Here is a 23,926-nt window from a genome sequence, read left to right on the forward strand (position 1 = left end):
AGGCGTTGAGGATCAGTGCATGTGTAAAGACGTGTGTATGTAGTGTTGTCCGTAAAAGGTGTGAGTGTGCCTGTGTGTAAATGCACACACACACACAGAGACACGGTCAGATTAGCGAAGTGCTGTGTGTGCATGAAGCAAAGCGGTTCGAGGAATGGTGAAGAGCAGGACTTAATGCTGTGCCTCCCTGCCTGCTACCTGAGCTAGGCTGTGGTGAACTTGGGTGCCGGAAGGCAGAGACAGTGTTGGTATCCGTGCATAGACTGGAAGGTGTGGCACAGCATCTGAAACATGCTGAGGGTTGGGATTGTTCTTCGTTTTGGACTTGTATGTTGCACGGGGTGATTTCCCCTAAAAAAAGGGAAATGTTGAGGGGCTGATTCTGCAGACAGCAGCAGAGACATCCTTAACATGGCTTCCCACATAGCGATGTGGTTTCAGGCAGCTGTCGATGTTGAGAGAGCCCTGTGCAGGTACAGGAGCAGCAGTTGCTCACCTTCATGTGCTTGGAGGTGAGGGACTCTCCTACTGTGTCCTGCTGTGTCGTGCACTGGAGTGGCTTCAGCAGAGTCAGGTTGACTGGGGTGAAGATGAGGTGTTCCAAGCACATGCGTGCTTAGTGTTAGGTTTTGGCCTTCTGTACAGTGCACACTTTGAGAGCAGGGTTGCTCCTGGGTAGTATGAGAGCTCTGTCTGTTTTTGGTCCTGCCATCAGAACAGGGAGCCTTCTCTGGCTAGACTGCCCCTGCATCAAGTAAGCACCTGTGAAAAGAGAGCCTGACTGGGACCACAGAGCCAAACTGGCAGCACTTGTGCCTGGAGCTATGAGGTGTTTCACAAATATAGCTAGCTGGCCCTGGAACTGCCCTGGGTGTGTGCTCACCTGTGAGTTGAGGGTGGTGGCAGGGCTTTAGTTAGCTCTGGCATCTGCCTTGAAGCTGCCTCCTGCACTGCCCGCCCTTCTTGCGTGGCAGCACTGTAGCAGGCTGTGGCATTGCGGAAGGTGGTGTTGGAGGTGAAGCACCTTGGTGGTGTTGGAATGCGGTTGCATCTTTATCAGCGCCGCAGTGTTGGGCACGTTTGTCCGGAGGGGGCAGTCACTGGGTGATGAAATGAGGTGGTGTTGGTGCTGGCCTGTGTGCAGCCCCCAGCTTGTGGAGAGCAGGTTTCACTTCTGTTGGGTTCTCCCTCCAGAGACACATCTGTGGAGTTGAGGCATCGTGCAGCTGTGGGTAAGATGTGGCATGATCTGGATGCATGCAGTTTCCATGATGGAGTTGAGACATGCTCCATGGGTGTTGGTGCAGGACGTGCATTTGCATGAGGGGGAGTAGTCATGGGCAGCCTGGTGTCACCGTCACCATAGGGCACAAGGGAAGGGAGCACTGGGTAGCAAGGGAGGGGGCAGTGGGTCCCGGCCTGGCTTCTGGTGGAGGTTCTGGCCCTGTATGCAGTAAGGTGGGCCAGCTGCCTGACAGCCCTGCCTTTTCTCTGACCATGTGGTCTGCAGAGATTGGCTGGCACGGCCAGCCCATGCAGTGGGGCTGCCCTGCTCTTCCAGCTGCTTTTTTGGACAATGTCATGCATGCCCTATGTGTTTTGTTCCACTCTCTGCTTGGCTGGCAGGACCGGGCCCCTCCAAGTCAACCTGGAAGTTTAAAGTCTCTGAAGCCACTGAATCCTTGCTTGTCTGGGGAGGGAGGCTGAATATTAAAAGCCTGCGTATCTAAAAATTTATGTATTTTTTCTTTTTTTCTTTTTTTTTCTTTTGGGATGGAAGTGGCATAGGTGAAGATGCAGGAGCCTGAACTTACTGCAAAAACACTGAGAGCCGTTCTTCACTCCTTTAAAAATGGCGTACCTTTGTCTGAGCTTCAGGGCGAGTACAAATCCCTGACTGGCGAGTGGATTCCTTTCAGGCACCTGGGACATGACACACTGGAAAGCTATTTGGAGAGCATCCCAGGAGTGGTCAGAATGGAAGGGAACAAAACGGGAGAGGTAAGAATCAGTTACGGTTTAGAAATCACTTTTGTGTTTGTAAAGTGTGCATGGTTCATAACTTTGCCGCTGCTTGCACAATGTATTTCCGAGGAAAGTATTGTAGCATGCAAGTGGTCTGCTAATGCTGGGAGCAGTGGACACTGTGGCATAGATAGTGTCCTATATTTTCCTTCCCTCTGCATGCTGACTGCAAAATTGGGTTTGCAGAATGTGGAAAGTTGCAGGTAATTATTCTGGAAACAGGAGTTCTTGCTGGAAAGATAGTTTGTGTGACTGTAGAGCTCTGGTTCCTGTCCCAGCATTTCTAACTCTTGAGAGGATATTCACAGGTTGTCCTGGGATCTTAGAGATTAACTGTGTGTGTGTCTTGATCAGGATGAGGTTGAAGTATCTTTTTCATACAGTGAAAACTACTGTGGGTGCTGACAGTGCTTGCTTGGAGCTTAACGCTCTTGCTTGTCATAAGCTGCAGTGTCACAGGACTGTGAAAACTTGCAAAGGTGAGAAAGAGCCCATGCAAGTGAGGTGCCTTGATGCAGGAGTTGCAATGCCTCAGCTTATCAAGTGGGCAAGGTAAAAGAAGTCAGTGCAGAGATGAAGGAGAATCAGAAGGCATTCTGTTGGTGGTTGGCATAGATGTGTGACTTGTACATTATTTGAGTGGAGAAGGCTCCACTCAAATGTGGGGCTGAAGCCTTTCCCTTGCTGAAGCCATGTCTGGGTTCCTGAAGTCTATGTAGAGTGTGAGAGAGGAGAAAGCTAGCAGATGTTTGGCACGATGTATGGCCATTGCACAAGGTCTGAAGAGACAAGGCTTAAGACTGAGGTCCCGTGTTGGCTCAGCTGGGTTGGGATTTCATCTGGTAACTCAGAATTAGTTAGCTGTGAAGACTGTTGAGAAGTGAACTGGTATTTTTGCTAATTTCTGGAAATGTGGCTTGTTTTAAGCAAGAGGTTTCTTTGCTGCTTTTTTATGACTGTCAGAATTTGCCCTTTCCCAGCAGATAATCTGAGTGTGGAATTTTTTTTTTCTTGCTGCAAATTTGCATCATCTGCAGCTACATAAGAAATGTGAATGCAGGTACCTCTAGGAACACTTGTGATGCTGCAATTTAATGCCTCCTTACGGTGGTTCTGGCAGATGGCCATCTGTTACTAACTAGGGCCTTGCAGGATGTAATCTGGTATCCTCCCGTTCCCTTGAGAGCCTTGCTTATCCTCTAATACGATGTGTGCTCAGAGCCTTGTGGACTCTTGGATAGCACTAGAAGTGGCGCCTTCTCTGTGGCAACTGTAAGGAGACAGCTAAATGTAGCTTTAGAAGGTGGAAAAGGAAAAAAGCTTCTGAACAGGAGTATTGAGATAGTTGAGGAGGACTTGGTTTGGTTTATGAGTGCCCATGGTGCTCTGCATGACTGAAGCGACTGAGAGGAAGCACCCTGCAAACAACAAGGAGGCAAGAGAGATGCAAAGATTGAGCTAGTGTTGCTGTTTGATGACCCTCCTGTTGCCACTGTCCAGGGTGTCCCTTGTGTTGACATGGAGCTGAGGATAATAAGTGTGGTTTTGTAGCAGTATGGACTGGTGAATACCTGGAATTGCTTCCACATGCTTTCCTGATACAGGGCTTGGGCAGTACTTCAGTATAACAGTTTGCTCTTTGTTCATGTCTCTCCAGAATATTTGAGCCCTATTATAGGCTTAGATCATAGCTCAGAGTCCATACACGCCTGCTGCAAGACCATGCAGTCAACCAGTCTCTTCCTGGCTGTGGGAGTACCCTGACCTCCAAAAAGACTGCCAAGATCCTTGCGTCTTCTTTTAATCCCTTTGGAGATAGCGGGGTGGAAAGCAGGACGCACTTGCACATGCAGAGAGGTCTGCTAGCAACTGATGTTCCTGGGTGCAGTCTAGGTAGCCCTAAAAGGATTTTCATTACTGCTAGGGTACCTATCCAAGACACAGAACAAGGAATACATTAAACAAGGAGTCCTTTAAAATGCGCAGTAAATAATACAAATTTATATCAGAGTGCTACATTTTACATGCTTCTTTAAGGTTCTGTGTGATATCAGTATTGCCTGAGTAACTGATGATGAACAAACTGGTTGTGTTGGGAAGGAAATTATACAAATTGTCCTGGGTTCCTCTTACTACTGAACATCAGTTTAGGCTTCTTCAATATAGGAAAGATGAAAGCTGAGAATTATTCCTTCACACAGATAGATATCTTCTCCTGTTTCCACACAGAGTGAGGATTAAATTCTGGATGCAGAAAACACCGAAGGGACTAAAATTTCAATACTGTGCACCTGCAACAGGTGGTTGTGTAATTTCAAGGAACCCAGTTTTGCTTCATGTTACGTTCAGTTACAGGCAGCATATAGTTGCAGTTTTCTCTATGGGAACTTAGGCTTTTGCTTAAATAACCAGGCCCTTCCAAAATGAGGAATTTGAAGGCTGCTTTGCTCTGCTGCAAGTGAATTAATCCACCCCATCACTCTATACATCTGAATTAATTCTAACTCAAATAATAATTTTTGCTAAACTTAAATTCACTATGATGTGAAAATAAGGGAAAGAAATGCTGAAAATTACTTGCAACAGTGACAGGAAAAATCTGAAATATATGAAAGATGTAAAAACGTGCATTTATGTAACAATGATAAGCTGTGTATAAGCAAAAAGCCTTTTGTATTGAGATCCTGAGAACAGAGCAGGGCTGAAGGTCGTCCATCCCATATGTATCCATGTTATAAACTTGGAAATTTCTGTTATTGGAGCATGAAGAAAGCTCTGGTACCCTTCTCTGGAAACGGAAATAGCTTGGCACCTCTCTGAAGTGCCTGTACATGACTGCCCACAGCATGGTGCACAACCAGGAGAAACTGGAGGTCTGCATACCATTGAGGGCTGTGAACTCGTTAGGGTCATGGAGAGCTGTTGTGACCGTGCACTAAACTGGCATGCTGCTATAGATGGACATGAGCTGCTGAGGAATGATGGAGTGGAACAGCAAGAAGCAGGGAGTTTCTGGGAGCCTCTCTAGTGTGAGAGCAGTGGGGATGCTCCAAGCTCTGCCTTGGGACAGATGATGAGCCAGCAAGAGCTTATGACTTATGGATAGTGGACACACAAATCTATGGGCAGCTGTCTGTTACAAACACTCTAATTGGAAATAAGTTTTAAATAAAGCAGACAGTCTCTCCCATAACAGTGGCACAAAACCGCGGGTAGTCAACAATGGCATGCAGCAGGGGTCAGTGCTGGGGCAGTGTTGTCTGACATGCTCACAAATAACCTCAGTCATGGGACAGAGATGATCCTCAGCAAACCTGTAGCTGATAGGAGGGACTGGTAGAGCAGATGGGTATGCTGCCATTCAGGGAGACCTCAAAAAGCTGGAGAAATGGAGCAACAGGAACCCTATGAAGTTCAATATAAGAAAGTGCGAAATACTGCGCCCCTGGAGGAGTAACTCCATGCACCCATACAGTCTGGGGGCTGACCAGCTGGAAATTAGCTTGGCAAACAAATTCCTGGGTTTTTTGATGGACATGAAGTTCACAGTGAGAAGCACTGTGCCATTGCAGCAAAGGAGACCAGTAGTATACTGGGTTGCATTAAGAAGATTTTTGCCAGTCTACTGACAAAGGTGGTGAACCTCCTCTGGTTGGTCCTAGTGAGAACATATCTGGGAACCTGTGTCCAGTACCACTCTTCCCAGAACAAGAGAGACACGGACACTCTGAAGCAAGTTCAGTGAATGTCTGTGAGGATGATAAAGGAAATGAGTCATCTTTGATAAGTGGCTCAAAGGGCTGGCACTGCTTGTTTTGGAGCAGAACAATCTGCTCAGCGGAATCTTACCTGTTTGTATGAATACCTGTTGGGGGGAGTAAAAAAAACATGGAGCCAGGCTTCATCTTCAATTTTCGAAGAACAAACAAGAGAACAGAAGCAAAATGAAATACAGGTTATACCATTTAAGCATTTAAACTCCCAACTTTTTACAGTGAGGGTGGCTTAACACTGGAACAAGCTGTCCAGAGTCGTTGAGAAGTCTTCATCCTTGGAGATATTCCACCCACAACTGTGCAGCTAGGTATTGTTGAAGTTGCTCTGAGCAGAGCTCCTGTTTGAGATTGTCCATGGAGATGTCTTGCACCTTCAGTTTTTCTGTGATTCCTGGCTTTTAACCACTGTAGTGGTGGGGCTGGTGGTAGATGTTTTGCATAGGTGCTGACTGCTTATTGGGTACCCTGCCTGATTCCTAATCAGGGGCTCGTTGGATAGGAGACATGTCCCTCAGAAGGATAGGCCCTCCTTCCAGTGGCTGTATGTTGAGCCAGCCTGGTGCAAATACTGGATGTGCAGTGGAAGAGGAAGAGGAGAAGAAGGATGAGCTGGAGTGCACTGCTGGAGGCCAAAAGTGTTGTCTTGTTCATAGATTTTTCCTAGGAAGTAATCACTTCCTTTTCTGCCTTGGCACTTGATTTTTCTGCTTTGTTCATCCTGCCTTGCTTGTGAGAAGAGATCCTTTTTGGAGCTGCAGTTTGATAAGTTTTCAAAGTGCTGGCCTAGTCCCTGAGTTTCTTCTGCCTCATCCCTGTGCTGAACTGTCAGCTTCATGCTTGCTGGGGGCCATGGTTATGAAGCCAATAGTGCTGTGTGCACGGATCCCTTTTCCAGCCTGTGTTGAGCTGGGGCTTGGAGAGTCGCTCAAATGTGGGGTTTTGCAGCATAGGGTCTATTTGTCTCTTGCCTGTGGCCATTTGGTGGCTTCTGAAGGACTCTGCCAGCTGTGTTCATAGGCTGTTTTACCTGTGCAGCCATGACGACTCTCTTGGGAGTCTGTTGTGTTGGTTTGGTCTGTTTCTGCTGCTGCAGCCTTTGCTGAACTGCCTGCAGCTCTGCAGGATCCAGCAGTTACATGCACAAAAATGGTTGCAAGTCCTTCTGTGGGCTGCCAATGGGCTCAGGGGCCTCACTGACTGTTTTCCCCCCTGTTCACTTCCCACTCCAAACAGGTCATTTGCCATGCTGTTGCTTGCAGTGAGACTGCACCAATTGCTCAACTGGTGGCCCGGCAGAGGAGTTCCAAGAGAAAAATGGGACGGCAAGTGAACTGCCAGATGAGGCTAAAGAACACATCTCCAGTCACATTAGCAGGTAAGCCCCAGGCAGCTGTGGGTGGCCTGCCTTTGTGAAAGCACTCTGAAGCTGCTGTTGCGAAAGTCTTGGCTTGTGCTGCTAAGTCATGTTCAGTGAGAAATCTCTTGTTGAGCACATACATGAGATATGAATAATCATGGAATGATAGAATGGTTTAGGTTGGAAGAGACCTTAGACATCATGTAGTTTCAATATCCCTGCATGGGCAGGGACCCCTCCCACTAGATTGCTCAAAGTCCCATCCAGCCTGCCCTTGAGCACTTCCAGGGATGGGGCATCCACAGCTTTCCTGGGCAACCTGTTCCAATGTCTCACCACCCTCACACTAAAGAATTTCTTCCTAATGTCTAAACAAAATGTGTCTTCTTCCATTTTAAAACCATTACCCCTTGTTCTATTGCGAGATGCCCTTGTAAAAAGTCTATCCCCAACTTTCTTGTAGGCTCCTTTCAGGTACTGGAAGGCTGCAATAGTGTCTCCCCAGAGCTTTCTCTTATCCAAACTTTTTTGATCTTAAAAAAAAAAAGTTCTTGGAGGATGCTTGACTTTAATTCCACCTACCTGTGCTTCTGTGAGAAATGTGGTTGAGCTGCAGGCAAGAAGTCTGGGAATGAGCCTGCTTGTTTTTTGAGGCTGAGCTCAGCCCATTGTTGCATGTCAGAGATGAGCCATGTCCTCACCATGAGTAGTCCCTGCAGCGTCAGCTGTGGCTTTTTCAGTGACTTCAGTTGCTGCTACAAGCACCTTTGGGGCCACAACATTGTTATGCCCAGCGGCAGCTGTTTGTACCTCTGTTCCTTTTGCATTAGGTGTTGCAGCAGTGTTTTCTCAGAGCCTGTGGGTCATGCTTCCCTCACTGATGTGCAGTTGTTGTGTTGCTGTCAGTGGGATATCCCTGGATCAGGCCCAGGCAAGGCCTGTCTGCATTGTCTGCCTGTCAAGTTGGCATTTTGGAGCAACAGTGGGTCACACAGTTTGTATTCCCTTTTTTTTTTGTCTGTAACAAGGAGTTTGCTTCTCCTTGCTCTTTTGTTACAATGCCAGCAGTCTATCCTCCAGCTGGGCAGCTGAACTGGTGACTCATCCCAGTTGAACCATGATGATCATAAATGCGTGTTTGTTCAGTGTCTTGCATGGTGATACCTCTTGGAATTGTTTGAGCCCACCAGAATCAGTGTGGTACAGCCAGCATATAAACCAGAAGTTGATGGTTGTCTATAAAACCATGCTGCAAAACCCCACACTTTATACTCTCCATGCCCCAGCTCAACACAGGCTGGACAAGGGATCCATGCGCATACCACTGCCTTCATAACCATGGCCCCCAGCAAGCATGAAGCTGACAGTTCAGCACAGGGATGAGGCAGAAGAAACTCAGGGACTAGGCCAGCACTTTGAAAACTTATCAAACTGCAGCTCCAAAAAGGATCTCTTCTCACAAGCAAGGCAGGATGAACAAAGCAGAAAAATCAAATGCCAAGGCAGAAAAGGAAGTGATTGCTTCCTAGGAAAAGTCTATGAACAAGACAACACTTTTGGCCTCCAGCAGTGCACTCCAGCTCATTCTTCTAAGTGTGGCCTGAAGGCCACTGTGGCATGTTCCTCTGCAGGTGGTGTTCAGTAACCTCTGCTGTGCTGTGGGAGTTTAGGAGGAGGGTGCTTGTAAATCAGGGTAGAGAAGAAAAAACACATTGGGCCAGCTGTGCAGGAGGTGGCCAAGGAGGTGGAGTTGGTTGGTTGTACTTCTACAACACTTCCAGGACCTGCTACTGCTATTGGGTGTTAAAGGGCAGCCTGACCATGGGTTCTAGCTGAGATGTGACCTACTGTAGCACATCACTGATGTATGGATTTTCTAAGAGTGTAAGGAGAAAAGAGCCTTCTGTCTGTTTCTCTGCTGCAGTGCAACAGTGGAGATTGTGGTTTGTGAGTCCTCAGGTACATGCCATGATGCCATAGTACTGAGAGCATCCTTCTTAACTGTCTTTTGGAACAGCATGGACTCCCTGGAGAGGGTTACCTGCTGAGCTTCAAGTATTTTTGGGTTGGGTGGAGGAGAGAGCTACTCACAGGTGTTTCTGTGAACTCTTTAGGAAAGCCCAAAGGAACTTTGCGACAGCCCAAGACTTTGAGCATGCCAGAACAAGGCAGCAAGAGGCCTGCTCCTCACCCACCACGAGGCAGAGGAGTGGCATGTGGAGTGGTGAAACCTACGCTGGAGAGTGCCCGGTTTGCCTTGCCTCCAGGTGCTGGGACTGGATCATCTAAAGAAATTCCCATGCAGAGGCATGTCACTGTGGTGAACAGGTCAGTGTGTGCGTGTGTATGTGTGACAACAAGGTGGAATAAAGTGTGGTGGATCCTTGGATGCTAGCAGGGCATTTTGGGATGTGGGAATTCAGGGTCCTCCCCTTGCAGAAGGTGAAGTTTGAATGTGGGTGAACACCCAGAAGAAAGACAAGTGGCCCTTTGCCTTTCAGGATGCTGCTGCAGCTACCCCATGCTCTTGACCTGCCCTGTGTCTCCTGGGCAGAAGTGTGGCCAGAGGTGTTGCAGGAAGACTGTGTGGGGACGGTGATGTTTCCCAGGCCAGGAAGGAGCTGTTGTGGCCAGCACAATAGAAAGCAGGAGGAGGTTTGTGTGTGTAGGTGACAGGTGATGCTACGTGTTCAGGGTCATGGTTGTCTGCAGGTGGCTGCTCTTCACCTCTTGGCTGACTTCTGCGTTGCAGCGCTAGTGTTTGCGGCCCTTCTTGGCACACTAGGACCCAGCAGCTGCTCAACCATGTTTGGGTGAAGCGGGACCAGGGCTGGAGCTGCAGTTTTGCTGGGCTAGCAGTACCTGCTGGTTTTCATCCCTCTTTGAGCCTCTCTAATCCAGGTGGCTTTAGCCAACTGCTGTCCCATCATTTCTGTCTCTGTTGTTTTGGCTGCCCTGGGCCATCAGCTGAGGGTGGCGAGAAGGGCTTTGCTGTTCCCTCATTGTGGCTGTGCTAAGTCCACGAGAGCTGTGATTGTGGTGGTAATCCTCTGCAGGTCACCGGGCGGGTTGGAAGTCAGCCTTGCACTGAATGGAAATGGCAGTGCTGTGCGGCTTCGGTGGCGGCAGCGAGCAGAGCGACAGCTCCGTCCTGCTGTGGTGCCAGCTCTTTCTGGAAGAGCCACGGCCAGCAGGCAAGTCCTGCCCCATTGCCTGCGTGAGTCCCCTGTGCCTCAGGTGTCTGGGTGCCAGAGGGGCAGGTGAGGCTGCACTCTGATCCCTGGTGAGAGCAGCAGCCAGCGCAGCTTTTGTGCCCGGGAGCATAGCACTTTACTGAGGGCTGATGGCACTGCCTTGTCACCTCCCCTGCTGCCCTGCAAAGGGCCCTTTGCTACAGCAGGGCTCTGCTGTTTGTGCTCCTTGAGCAGTTCTCCAGCGTGCTGCTGCTGGTGGAGTGGGCAGGTGCCCCGGGGAGTGGGAGGCAGGTTTGGGGCTGCCTGGTGGGTCTGCTGGGGCTTTGCTGTGGGGCAAGGCTCCTCCTGAGGGCTGGAGATGCTCCTTGTGTCCTTGGCAAGGGCGCTGTGGGCTTAACAGCAGTTGTTTGGATGTGCCCAAGCAGAAGTATGGAGGAATTAAGAGGTAGGTGGTGGTTGTAGCAGGAGCCAGGGGCTGTGAAGCTGAGGTGGATGAGAGGAGAGCAGTGGCAGGAGCAGCTAGTCAGCTGGAGCAGCTGGCAGTGTCTGTGTGAGGAGTGGAGGGTTTGGAGGCAGAGGCCAGGGGGGAGAGATGAGATGTGCTGCATGTGGCAAGTGAGGAGAGTGAGGCCAGGGCCCCAGCAGGAGCAGGGAGACTCGACATGAGTTTGTCTGTGTGTGCCACAGCTTCTGTCGTCATGAGCATGGACTGACCTAACCCCTGCTTTGAGCTGTGTGAAGCTGCAGTGAAGAACTACGCAGGGACTCAATGTTTTTTTGTGGATGCTGTTCCTACAGTGTCAACAGATGTCTTTTTGAGTTCCCCTGTCACAGTAAGGACACAAATGACATGTTTGCATGTTTTGTTCTGAGATCCATCAGGAAGCAGCAGCTTATACTAGGAGCACAGTGAGCTCCTGCCAGTGAAGAGGTCACCGCAGCATCTAGCTTATTAAGACTGTTTGAGTAAAAACCAGGTGTGGATTAATTACCTACACTGCAAGCAGTAGGGAACAAGAGTTGGGGAAAAGAGTTCCAAGACCAGGACCAAGCACCTACTGAAGACACGCACCCAGAAAGAACTGCCTTGAAGAAGTCAGGGTGGTAAATGCACCAAAACAGCTCTCCACAGAAGCATGGAACGTTTCTGGGAACACCATGTGTCTCCAAACCACAGCAGCCACAACACATATCCTGAGCAGGCTCTGCAGATGGTCTTTGCCCAAAGGGCTAGTAAGGAGACTGGCCATCTCTGATGTTCAGGGACAGCTCTGGAAGAAACCAGAAACTTCACCAGCCATGGAAACACCAAGGGGGATATTCCCAGCTTCACTTGTGCTCTTAAAAGATGGGATAGGGGTCAAGTATAATGCTGAGGCTAATAGCAACAGGATGTCAAGAATAGCACAGTGTTAAGATAGCCCTTTGTGCATTCACACTGACCTTCAATCAGAGCACATCCACAAATCAGAAAGAGGCCTCTCACATTCACATCTCTTCTAAGGAAGCATCAAGACTTAACATAAAATTGTCTCCCTCACTTTTTTTGTTGTCCCTGTACCATGAAACTGCTCCTCCATCAGGTATGGGGTGTCACTTGTACCAAAAATAATAGCTCTGTTCTGAGTCGTGTTCCACAGCACTAGCAGTGAGAATAGTCACTGCCCAGTACAGAATTTTCCAGTGCAGGAAAGGAATGCCCAGAAGTACTGAGCAGCAGATGAACTACAAGCACATTTGTGAAACTCAAGTGGGACAAAACACACGTTCACACTTTGCACTTGTTCGGTATCTAAAAAGACTCTTCCAACACTCCACTTGCATCACAGGAAAACCTTCTACCTTCAGGGCACAGCTGAGATCCCCACATAAAGCAGCATCACAGCCTCTTCTTGGGAGGTGTGCTGTGACGGGCCATGCACCCTACAAGAAACTCAGGATCCCACCTGTCTATACGTACATTTACTAGTATGGACAATTCCCCGTTGGAAAGATACCCAAGGATAAAAGTAGCCTTAAGAGAAGTGCATTCAAAAGAGACTACCTCCTGTCTTGTTACTACTGATCATGTTGTCTTCCAAGCCAGGACATTGTGAAATCTTGTGCAGGATGCCTGAAAGAAATATGTGAAATACATTTTATTTTGTGTACAGGTCTTTTAAGCAAATGTACTGCTATTCAGAGCCAAGAGAATTATTTAAAGCAATTTTCTCTTCAACGTTAGGTCTGAGAAGAGACTAACTGTCCCATCACGGTTTCAAAAAGAGTTGCAAGTTCACCTGTCCAGAAGCTCTTCTATAGATTCAAATGGTATGTTTGCCTATTAACAATTTTTTTCTTGACTACTTATATTAGATTTGGTGTAATCTTAAGAAAAAATTGCTCTTAGCAGTTGTTTTGAATGAAGATACATTTGGCTGAGAAACCATGTTCTGAGAGTGAACATTCTCTGATTTCAAGGTGCTGGGAAAATGTGTGTGTTTACTTGTCTTCCTCTCCGTTTTCTAGGAAAATCCTTGTGTAGAAGGTCTCAAAACCCATCATAAAGCTAGTGTGAGTGAGTAGCTTGGAATCAGGAGTATTCACTTCACTGCCAGGGTAGGGATCTGCTATGGAAGAATGAAATACTGGCTCTCAGGAGTAAGCAGCACACTAACCTAGCTGACCAGAAAATGCCCTTCTGCGTGCCTGGCGCCCAGCAGTTGTGCAGTTGGCTTATTAAATGATGATTGCTCTCTTTGATAGGCTGATTTGTGAAGCTTCAGGTCTGGTACAAAAAGCACCCCTCCAAAGGGAGGAGAGGAGTAGGGATGAGGAGGCAGGCAAGCTAGTGATAGGAACCTCTAACTGGGATAATGACTGCCTTGCTCCTATACACAGTGTATGTAACTGTCCAAAGTAGCTGGGCACGTGCTGCCTCTTTCCTTGCTCTGCTGGAGGGCTTCCTTTGTTGCACTAGCACAGAAGGGCTGGATGCTGGCTTCAGACTTCTAATCAGATAAGTGAAAGGCAAATCATTGGTCTGTTTTGTACATCTGTCTGAATTCAGAAGAATGTCCTTGGATGTTTTGCTGTATCTTTGTTGTTATGTTTGTTTGTAAAGAAGTTATATTGTGTCCATCCTGGGATGCTGCCTCAGGGCAGCCTCTCAGCGACAGCATGGCTGAGGGTTCTGTAACCTCTTCCAAGATCCCTTCAGGAGAAACATTCAGCAATTTATTGTGAAAATAACTAAAGTCATTGAAAATTCAGCTTCAGGTTGATTACTAAATGTATGAGGTTTCTGTGGCTCTTTCCAATAGGAAGTGACTGAAACAGCCATGCTGGGCAGGAGAGCCACATTTTAGAGTTGATGTTAAGCTGGCAGCTCCCATGTTTAATTTTTAAACAGGTAATAATCTGTCTTTCTCTCTGCTGATAAGGCTATGTTTACTTCATTTACATACAAGGCTGTATTTTTAACAGACAACTTGAATACGCCTGTTGCGGAGACACATTCTGTTGCCTCTGGCCCTTCTGCTACTCATATCAATGAAATTCAAAGTCGCATTAAGGAGATCCTGAGCAAGTGCAGCAGTGGTGTCTGGGTGTCAAAGATGCCGCAGATCTACCGGGAAAGGTACTGGGAAGAGCTTAGCACAACAGTGCTCAATCAACTTGAGAAATGGCCCCATGTGTGCACAGTAAGTATGTAATGTAATTTCTGTGGAAGATGCTAGTCCCCTACAGATTTCTGAGTGTTCATTTGACAGATGTTGTTTTATGCAGTGCGAGGTTTCCTTTCATGATCTGTAGCAGTGAAGAAAAAAAAAAGTAAAATAAAGAAGAATGAGCAACACCCCTCTCTCCCTGCCCCGAACTATAACAATACTTTTGAAACCACACCCAAAAATATCACTGTTGGCTGGACTTGCATTGTTTTGGAGAAGAGAGGTCAGCTTCTGGCCTCCTGGAGTGAGTGCTTTGGGTTGCTCAGTTGCCGCCTTTAACTGACTGCAACACTGTCAACCCAAACAGCAGCTGGTTCATACTTGCTCTCCACACCATTACAGAATTTTGTGTGTAAGTTATGTTTATGATATGATAATAGATGAAAGAGAAGTGTGATAATATTGCAGGGACAGATTACAGCTCAATCCCCTCCTGTCCCACTTCTCACTGGTGTGTTACCTCTTGATCACCACAAACATCTTTGTCCTTTGCATTAGGCATTGGTATCAGGCTGAGCCTCTGCCTCCATGTATGCCATGTGAGTCGCCATCACCACTGGGTTAAGGATCTTCAATTGCCGTGCTTTTATCTCTTCTTCTGCAGTCATGGTTCATTTAGGGTGTAAGGCAACATTGTATCAAAGCTTTACTTTAATCAGGCCAGTCCAATAAATTAACGATTCCAACTTCATCAACATCTGTCAAACTGTGGCACCAGAAGGATATTGAAGTAACGAGTCTGCTCATCTGAAGTGACTTTTCATGTACATACTGCTAAGTACTTTCTCCTGTGATAACTTCAAATGCAAAGAAAAAAGTTTAAATGAGATTAAATATTATTTAAATATAAAATGTTGCTCTTCAGCAGCAACACCATTTGCTAGGTGTATGTTATTCTAACACATATATAAAATGCATTTATGACACCTTACTACAGACATCAGTAATATATGCAGGCAGCAGCAATTTGTTTTAATGGTTGGTGATCAGTTCCTCTCTTATCCATAGAGCAAGCTGTTATAAATCACTTAATTAATGCAGCACATTTTAGTCGTCTTCACTAATGTTCCATACAAAATGTTAGTGTTCATCCAGGATCTTTGATCTGTGTTCATTGTTCATTTGCTTGTTATCTGTGGGGTCTATCCTTTCAAGCAAATAAATGCAGTCATTTTAGCATAAATAAGCAGTCATCATATCAGTGCAAATATGGTAATGCAGTAGAGCACAACAGCAAATAGAACTCAGGTTATCCTGGCACCGTCAGTGTTGTTGTAGAGAGCTGTTAATGAGCTTGTAAAGCCCTTCTTGGTTTACTGACTTAGGTAAGCCATAGTCATTGGCTCTGGCTTGGAGGAGTTTGAACTGTAACCTAGGTCTTCCCATATGAAGGCTACCATAAATCTCTTAAATGTGATCAGTGTTTATTCCTGATTCAAACAAGTTGTCTGCAGTGTACAGCTCTGTGCATCCTTTGAAATGCCAGAGGACAGACTGTACTCCTCAGTATCAGTAAAGATACTTCCACAACTAATTTTCTCAGCTAATTTCTGAATTATTTCTGCCTTATTGGGTGCATTGCAGATGTCTGCTGGCATCAGAAGAACAGGATAAGTACCTGGTCTTTCTCTTGGTATCTTCTTAAAGAGAATGCACATATTCTTATTGAATGCATATTGATCAATAGTAGCTTTGTTACAAACCAGCTGGCAATAAACCTTTGAATATGCCTTCAGCATTTCCAAGGACATCATTTGAGGACTTGCTTCTGAATAACTCACATCCCTAAAATTTTCTCTGAAAGGAATTAGTTTAATTTTTTACTTCTGGGAAATTTCTGTGTTTAGGTTACAACCACCATTAATGGAAACTTTTCCTATCTTGTGAGCTGAAGTCTCCAAAAATCAGTGTAAGCTACAGCTTGACAATCTTATTTTCATTCTTCACCTTTCAGGCAGGAGGACTACAAAGCTTGCAGGCTGACCTTGTTCTCCATTGATCTGTTACCTCTTTTCTTCAGGTTGGCTTACTTGAACGTCATGCTTGTAGTGATAGTTTGCTCAGCTAAATGCAAAAGCACAAATAATTATGTAGTGGCTAGCACTCACAGATTATAGCCAAGCCTTAATGAGCAATTGAGCTGAAAATAAATACATTCACCACCCTTATTTCATATCCAAAAATTCTTTGCTGTCCAGGCAGGCTTTAGTCAGAGCTGCTTCAACAGCTCTGCTGGTCAGATCTGCAGCATTGCTGAATTGTCTGCTTCTGTCTCCAGCAAGAGGTAGTGCCTTGAAAACAGTGATGACTGGCGGTCACCCACCTTCATTTTCTCCCAACAGAATCTTATACCTTTCTGTTCAGTTAATTACTTTGTAATTTATCTTTGAGCAGTTAGTGATCCCCATTGTAGTCATCCTACCCCCCTGTCTCACTACTTATCTTTCTACAGATTTTTCTCACCAGTCTTTCTCACAGCTCAGCAATTTTTTTTAGAATTCTGAGCCAAAGTTATGTAGTTTTGCTGTGTTTGTCCTCATCTATGGGGTGCAGCTGAACCTCTGAGGGAGAAAGAGACGACATTTACAGCAGAGGTATGAGAGTGAGTGAGATGCAAACTTGTAAACAAACGACTCTTTTTTTTTTTATAGTCCCAAAAAACCCAAAAATAATAATAAATTTACTTTGATAATGACAACATGTCTGCTGATTCCCTTTGCAGTCTAATAAAACTGGTTACTAAGTGGTATGTGTATTTAAAATACTTTTTCCTTGCACATGCTCAGCTCCTCAATTACTTGAACTCTGTGATTCAGAAGATGGCAATTCAGGTGTGGCAATTCCAGAGATTAAATTCCTATATCTTTTCTCTAAACATTTACTTGGATTTCCAGACTGCTTTTCTAAAAGATTTTAAGATAATTAGGCAGTCCTAGGACATCGGGGAATGTCCTTGTGTGGGTTTGTGTCATTAGCTAGATTGGCAACCCAGGGAGATTCAGATCTGACCCTCTGCTTTCTAAACCTCTTCTCAGAAAGGATCCAAGGTGCAACTGGATCCAACCTTTGTTTCAGACCTTGACTGGATTAAGGTGAAACGACACTCAGGGTCTGTACTTGAACATTAGCTTTAATTAGTACTATAGAAGGAATACTGATACTTCAGTCATTAGGTATACTCAGGCTGCATGATCACAAAGGCTGATATTTTTATTATAAAAGTCAGGATACATATATATTCAAGCTGCACAACCTCAGAAAAAATGCAGTAGTTACTTAAGCATTTTAGCAAGGAAAAAAGAGAGAGAGAGAGAGAGAGAATAGAAGTTAAGGAGAACTAGATAACAGAAAATCACTCTTCTGGATGGAGCGTTTGTCTGAACAATAGGGGAGGGTTGGTTTCAGTGAAGCTCCTAAAGAGCACCAGCACAGCTCCTCCTTTTATAGGCCTGTTACAATTGTTTCACCACGGTACGTGTGGTTGAGTCATATCACGATTGAGCAGCTGGAGTGGACCTCTGCCCCAGCCTCTCCTTCCTTTTTATCTTTATGAAAAAAAAAGGCATTCCTCTCCACTGTTATTTCCGTAGGCATCAGATAGTCCTTTGAAGCACAAATGAGCTTGTGTTCGAGGGCTTACAATGTTGTGTGAGCACCACTCTCCACAATAGGCTTTGAGGGCCAGTCCTCACAATGTGTAAATGGCTACGAGACTAGAAATGTAGCAAGGCTGAAATGGTTGACCTTCAGAAAGGTGGGAAATCATGATGGATTTCCACTGCAGGGACACTTGAACACTTGCTGGTCAGTATTGTAATAAGTGAGTTGGTACAGGAGGAAATACAAATTTATCTGCCTAATAATACAAGGTTATTCGGGGTTGTAAAGACCAGGAATATCTGAAGAAGTATGGAACTTCCTAATACCAGGTTGCTGGCCCATAAAATTGCGACTGAGACTCAACTACAGCAATGGAGAGGAAGATCTCTGTCATTACATCAAAAAGATGGGGTTTTTTCTGTGCAAAATGTCAAGCTTGAGAAAAGAGATCTTGGCATTTATAACAACTTCAGAAAAATGATGGCTTAGTAGGAAAAATGCAAAATATAAGAAGTACTTGAAAATGAATAGAATAGAAAACAGTATTTCATTTGGAAGGGACCTATCAACAATGATCAAGTCCAACTGCTTGACTACTTCAGGGCTGACCAAAAATGAAAGCATGTTATTAAGGTTATTGTTCAAATGCCTCTTACACACTGACAGGCTTGGGGCATCAAGCAGTCAAGCGCCTCCCTAGGAAGCCTGTTCCAACATTCAATCACCCTCTTGGTAAATAAACACTTCCTAATGTCAAGTCTGAACCTCCTCTGACACACTCCTTCTCTGTTCACAAATAGCAACTCTGGGAGGGCATCTTTCCTAGTTGGTTCACTGAGTACTTGCAGCAAGAAGTTACCTTCCACAAATTTCAAGCATTTCCCAGGCTTTCTCATCAAAGCAATATGGTATTTTCAGCTGATGTCTGGGAATTTGAAAGACCAAATATGTGTTTCCTTCAATAGAATAGATGGATCCTGTCAGGCCCCAGCACACCTTGTTCTTCCATGGTTATAATATGATATGTTTTGGTGGAAGCACCAGTCCTGAAGCCAGGTGTTTATTATATTTTGGGCTAGTCTCTTTCTTCCAAAGTCTCTCCCTGTCTGGGAGGATAGAGGAGAACACTACCTGTTCTACTAAATTTTTTAGCATTCTTCTCGGGGCCCTGAGTTCTCTTGATTAGACCTTAGATGTTTTGTGGCAATCTCATTGGTACCCACATGAAAGAGCAGAACTGAATAATTGTCTGAAAGGTGTACTAAGCTATTCAATCTCCTGGTGACATCTCTTGATTTGGACCCTGTGGAGGCAGCAGACTTCCCTGAAAAGATGGTGCAGTCTCTATTCTCATGAATAGAGAACAAAATAGAGAACACTTAACCACTGGGGAAACATGTTGTATAAGTGCTTGTCAAAGTCAGGTGTGCTTCTCTCATCTCCACCTAGAAAATACACAAACAGAAATTCACTGAGAGATCAAGCAGAGTGAAAGGGTGATTCAGAAGGGTGATGCATAGAGATAAGTAATGGATTCTCTATGACAAACAATTAGATTATGTAGGTGGGGAAAGATAGGGATACAGGCTATGAAATAATAAAGAGACCTGTATAAGGTAAATGGGGAATGATCATCATCTTGAATTCAAAAGCAACTGCATGCATTCACTAATGAATGGATGATCCCTGGCCTCAGTTGTCATTAACTGCTTTATTCTAAATAAACTATCACTAACCAATAATGCCTGGACTATGGAGTATCCCAAATTGGAGGAATAGGTATCACTACGTTCATCCCATCCCCTATGCTTTTTCCTAGGTACCTGCTGTTGTCAAAGAGTATGTCAGGCTAGGAACATCTTTGTTCTGACCCAGTACAGCTCTTCTAATGCACTGGTTCAGACTGCCTGTATGTAGTTCTTCAACAGCTGATTCTTTTCAGCCAGTCTTGGTGCTGGGTTTTTTCTGGTAGTGGCCTTTTTTCATGCTTATACATCAATCTGAGAAGATGACAAAGTATGTCTGTCCCCTGTATTGTTTGTCAAGTGAAGCTGTCATCTATAATATTTTTCTCCACTTCCCAAATTCATTATTACAGTCAAAAAAGAGAGCAAATAGTAGTCAGCCACCTTCACACTGGCAGAAGGTGGGGATGTGTGCTTCTAGGCTTGCTTTTAAAGTTTTTTCATAGTAAGGGCTGCCTTAGTATTTCCAGCTGTTTACTAAAGAAGCTGGTAGAAACATAACAGCATTCTAAATTTGGAAATTTTAGTTGTTTTGGAAAGATGTCTTGTCCTTTCAACAGTTCTAGAACAAAGATAGAAACAGAATGGTTTGGGTTGGAAGTGACCTTAAAGATCATCTAATTCCAGCCCCCTGTATAGGCAGGGACACCTCTCACTAGACCAGGTTGCTCAAAGCTGCATCCAGCCTGGCCTTGAATACTTAGGGGGATGGGGCATCTACAGCTTCCCTGGCCAACCTGTTCCCTGTATCTCACTACCCTCACAGTAAAGAATTTCTTCCTAATACCTAATCTAAACTGTCTCTTTCAGGTTAAAACAGTTCCCCTTCATCCTTTCACTATGTGCTTTTGTAAAAAGTCCCTCTCTAGCTTTCAGATGCATTTCAGGTCACCTTCAGGTACTGGAGGGCTGCTGTTCTCTTCTCCAGCTGAACATCCCCAACTTTCTCAGCCTGTCTTCATAGGACTGATGCTACATCTCTCTGGTCATGTTTGTGGCCCTCCTTTGGACTCGCTGAAACAGCTCCATGTCCTTCTTATGTTGGGTGCTCCAGAACTGGACACAGTACTGGAAGTGGGGTCTTAACAGGAGTGGAGTAGAGGAGGAGATTCACCTCCCTTGACCTGCTGATCATGCTGCTTCTGTTGCAGCCCAGGATATGGTTGGCTTTCTGGGCCTTTTTTGTAAAGCGTACTACTGGCTCTGTCTACTGGTCAGTTTCACCATTAACCTCTTGTTACCAGAAACAAGTTTAATTTCCAGTAAGCTACCATTCCCGAGTCAACTGTCTTACCACTTTCTAATAACCATATGGCTAAATAATATGTAATACCTGAGCACATTCTTTAGCATGCTTTGGTATTGTATTGGCTGATACTTTGTGAAAGTGCTCCTCAGAGTGGAGAACATTTGCCTGGCTCTTTAGTCTGACGTTTTGCACATTGAAGTTTAGTGTTGTTTGCTTCATCTCTCAGATGTCTGAGGTAGTGCTGGGCAAGTCTCAAAGGCTGTCTGTCTTAATGAAAATACATAATTTGAAAAAAAAATCAAAGGAAAGGGGAAATGTACATGTTTTTTGTTCTGTAGGGTTTGGGTGTTTGTGGTGGGTTTGATGGTTTTCTTAGCCGTTACAAGTTGAAGTTTGTAATTTCAAACAGGAAAGTAAAAGGTATGTATAGACAAGAGTGGGATTTGTGTATGTTGCCTAGTTGGCAGATAGGATATTTCAAATAATTTATTTTTAGTCTCTAGTTCTCAGAACAGTTTTAATCTTTTACATTTGATGAAAGTTGTGACTGCAAAAAGGGAAACTAAAGGCTCAGAGGATTGCAGGATCACCGGGTAAATAGACTGACAGAAACATTAGAGATGTTGTTTTCTGAATCTGTATCCACTCACTCAACAAACCAGGTGCTACATACTTCTACATCCGGCAGATGAGTTTTTACTGTAGTAATTAAACAGATCAGCTCAGAGAAGAGGAGGATTGTCATAGTAACCAGTTGTATTCCTTGAGCAACTTTTATTCTGTCAGGTTTTTACTCTCAAGGAAGGGATTTCTTTACCACAATTAAGCTGTGTGAAGCAAAACTTACCCTTCCAGAGAAATGGACTAGAGAGAATAAAAATTCAGCTCTAATTGTATGTAATAGATACTGTGTTCTTATAAGCTGGAATGTACTTTGCACAGGGCGGACAATGGAGTGGACTGTTGAGGCTGGTAGTACATATGAATGAAAGCTTCCACAGTTTTATTTGTATTTTAATATTTCAGCTAAGTACAAAAGTAATAACTACCAGAAATAGAAAGGCTTTAGAGTTACTGTAGCATCTGAAAATCATCGCTTCACTTGAGGGGCTGAGAGTATCCTCTGTATTTGCAATGAAGTGTCCACCAAAATTTAGAGTTGCCATTGCCAGTCTGAATATCATAACTGATCTTTTCTGAGCCCTCCTAGGGAAACTGACATACCTCTCAAGGTTAGCAGCTGAAAAGTCTATTAAATAAAAAACTTTTCAAAATTTTTTGTGTTCCCTAGTATTGTAAGAGGCCTGTGATTTTTGAAGGTAGTTCTTACATTCTGATAACTGAAATTCAGTTGAAATTCAGAAAAACGGAGCCAGTTCTTGTAAAATTGCTTTTGACATTTCACAGAATCACTGAGCTTAGGAGGGATCTTGTGAGATCATCTAATGCAACCCCTCTGCTGAAGCAGGGTCACCATGAGCATGTTTGTCCAGGGCTGTATCTGGTCATGTTTTAACAGCAGACACTGTGCAGCCTTTCTGGGCAGCATATTCCAGTCCTGTTTATGTCCTGTTCCAGCTTCCCAGTTGATGTGAGATTCATCTGAAGACACTGTGCCTTTTAATGTGTTCTTTTGGCATTTAGGGTACAGATTTAGGTATGGTAGTTTCCGATATGATATGATAGTTTCTGATGCTAAACCACTGAGTGTATATTGGACTAGAAGCTGTAAAAGCTGGAGTGGATCCCAAGGATAAAACTATAACCAGATGACATGAAAGGCTTCCACAGCCTTGTAGAGAAAAGCTCTTTACTGTGTCTGATGCCACCCTATTCAGTGGTTATCTTCAGCCTTTAAAGAGCATTGCAAAAGTCTGGGTTTTTTTCACCACAACTGGTTGCTTTGCGCGCATATTCAACAGCTTGGTAGTAGCTTAAACTCTGTTGACTTCAGAGGCAGCTACTTGAAAGAGCAGGGAGGAGTGGAGCATTAGTGTTGAAACAGCATCTCATTATTGCCTGGGGAGAGCTGTACTGTAGAACCACTGACAAAAACAGTGGGACCTGGAGTTGTGGTGGCAGCCTCTGACAGAGAAAAGACGCTGTCAGCCAAATGTATGGATGGAAGGTACTTCTGATCAAGACCAACAATACCTTCCTTACTGCTTTGAGCTTTGGCTTCCTGGGAATTAAACTTCAAATACTGCTCAGTTAGATGAGGTCTGCCTTCACACTGAAACATTTCTCTAAGGTGCCTGTCCGGACAATGTCTGTGGTACGTATGCCATTGCAGCTAGCTTCTGTGTGGCATATTTAAATCAGATCTGAAAGAATCTGTGCATTGCATTTCTGATGAATCATTCCCACTGAATCAGAATAATAGTTCTGACCAGTGTATTTTAGAGCAGTCTCTAAGGCCCTGTTTGATACCAAGAATCATGGAGCCAGAAGACTTTCCCTGTTTGCCACATATGATGCAACTCTTGCCACTGACATTAAATGCTAGCTTCCCCTGCACATTTCCTTTCTGTACTTCGCAGAACAATGGAAGAAAATAGCTGTATGTGCTAGCTGTGAATGTAACTTTGAAAGTGAAGCATGCTTTCTCTGATTAAAAACTCATTTCAAGGAGGTGTTTTCCCCAGTTCCTTCCTGGACTGTATTGATGCTTTAAGAGTTTGCTTATTGATCATCACTGTGCACACAACTAAACAAGACTCAGTGTTGTCTTGGTCATTCTGAGGATCCTTTCTTTAGATTATATATATTAGTTTACTGGTTTACTTGCGCATTGTTAATTACACTTATACAAAGCTTTCGCTCTAGCAACACATGCAGGAGAATGTCTCTTAATCTCTTGTATATGTGTACGCCAAGAGAAGCAGACTTGCTCTTCTTTTGCATTCCACTTGAGTTACACAGTTACAATGTCATTAATTTATCTTAGGAATATTTTTTATTGGAAGCTTTATTATCTTGGGCTCCAGATGTTAATTTTTAAGAGCTCACTCTGTTACTCAGGCCCAGGACAAACATGTTTTTCTTGTGTATAGAATTACGTAAGTCTGTCTTGCCCTGATAATGCATTCTGACAGCTGTTGACTCTGCTTTGTGCTCTCTAATGGAGAGGTGACAGCAAGCATTGTTGTGCTTGCAAAGCAGGCTGCCAGCCATACTAATGCAAAGTACTTTGTTGGCAAATCTATAAACTCAGCTGGAAACCCAAGTTGAGATATTTGTGCTAAAGAAAGGGTGGCTGTTTTGAGGTGC

At 44.8% G+C, this 23,926-nt stretch overlaps 1 protein-coding gene across 1 annotated transcript in view; it reads left to right on the plus strand.

The window, feature by feature from the left end:
• The first annotated feature begins 1,794 nt into the window (after positions 1 to 1,794).
• Positions 1,795 to 23,926, plus strand: part of TDRD7 (tudor domain containing 7) — a 38,582-nt gene continuing 16,450 nt past the window's right edge. Inside the window, exons 1-5 of the mRNA XM_010001000.1 lie at positions 1,795 to 2,001; positions 7,035 to 7,176; positions 9,273 to 9,486; positions 12,577 to 12,662; positions 13,818 to 14,035. Coding sequence (XP_009999302.1) covers positions 1,795 to 2,001; positions 7,035 to 7,176; positions 9,273 to 9,486; positions 12,577 to 12,662; positions 13,818 to 14,035 — 867 coding nt within the window. The remainder of the gene's footprint in view (positions 2,002 to 7,034; positions 7,177 to 9,272; positions 9,487 to 12,576; positions 12,663 to 13,817; positions 14,036 to 23,926) is intronic.

This window comes from Chaetura pelagica, unplaced genomic scaffold (assembly GCF_000747805.2).
Source record: "Chaetura pelagica isolate M959 unplaced genomic scaffold, ChaPel_1.0 scaffold126, whole genome shotgun sequence".
NCBI classification, from domain to species: domain Eukaryota; kingdom Metazoa; phylum Chordata; class Aves; order Apodiformes; family Apodidae; genus Chaetura; species Chaetura pelagica.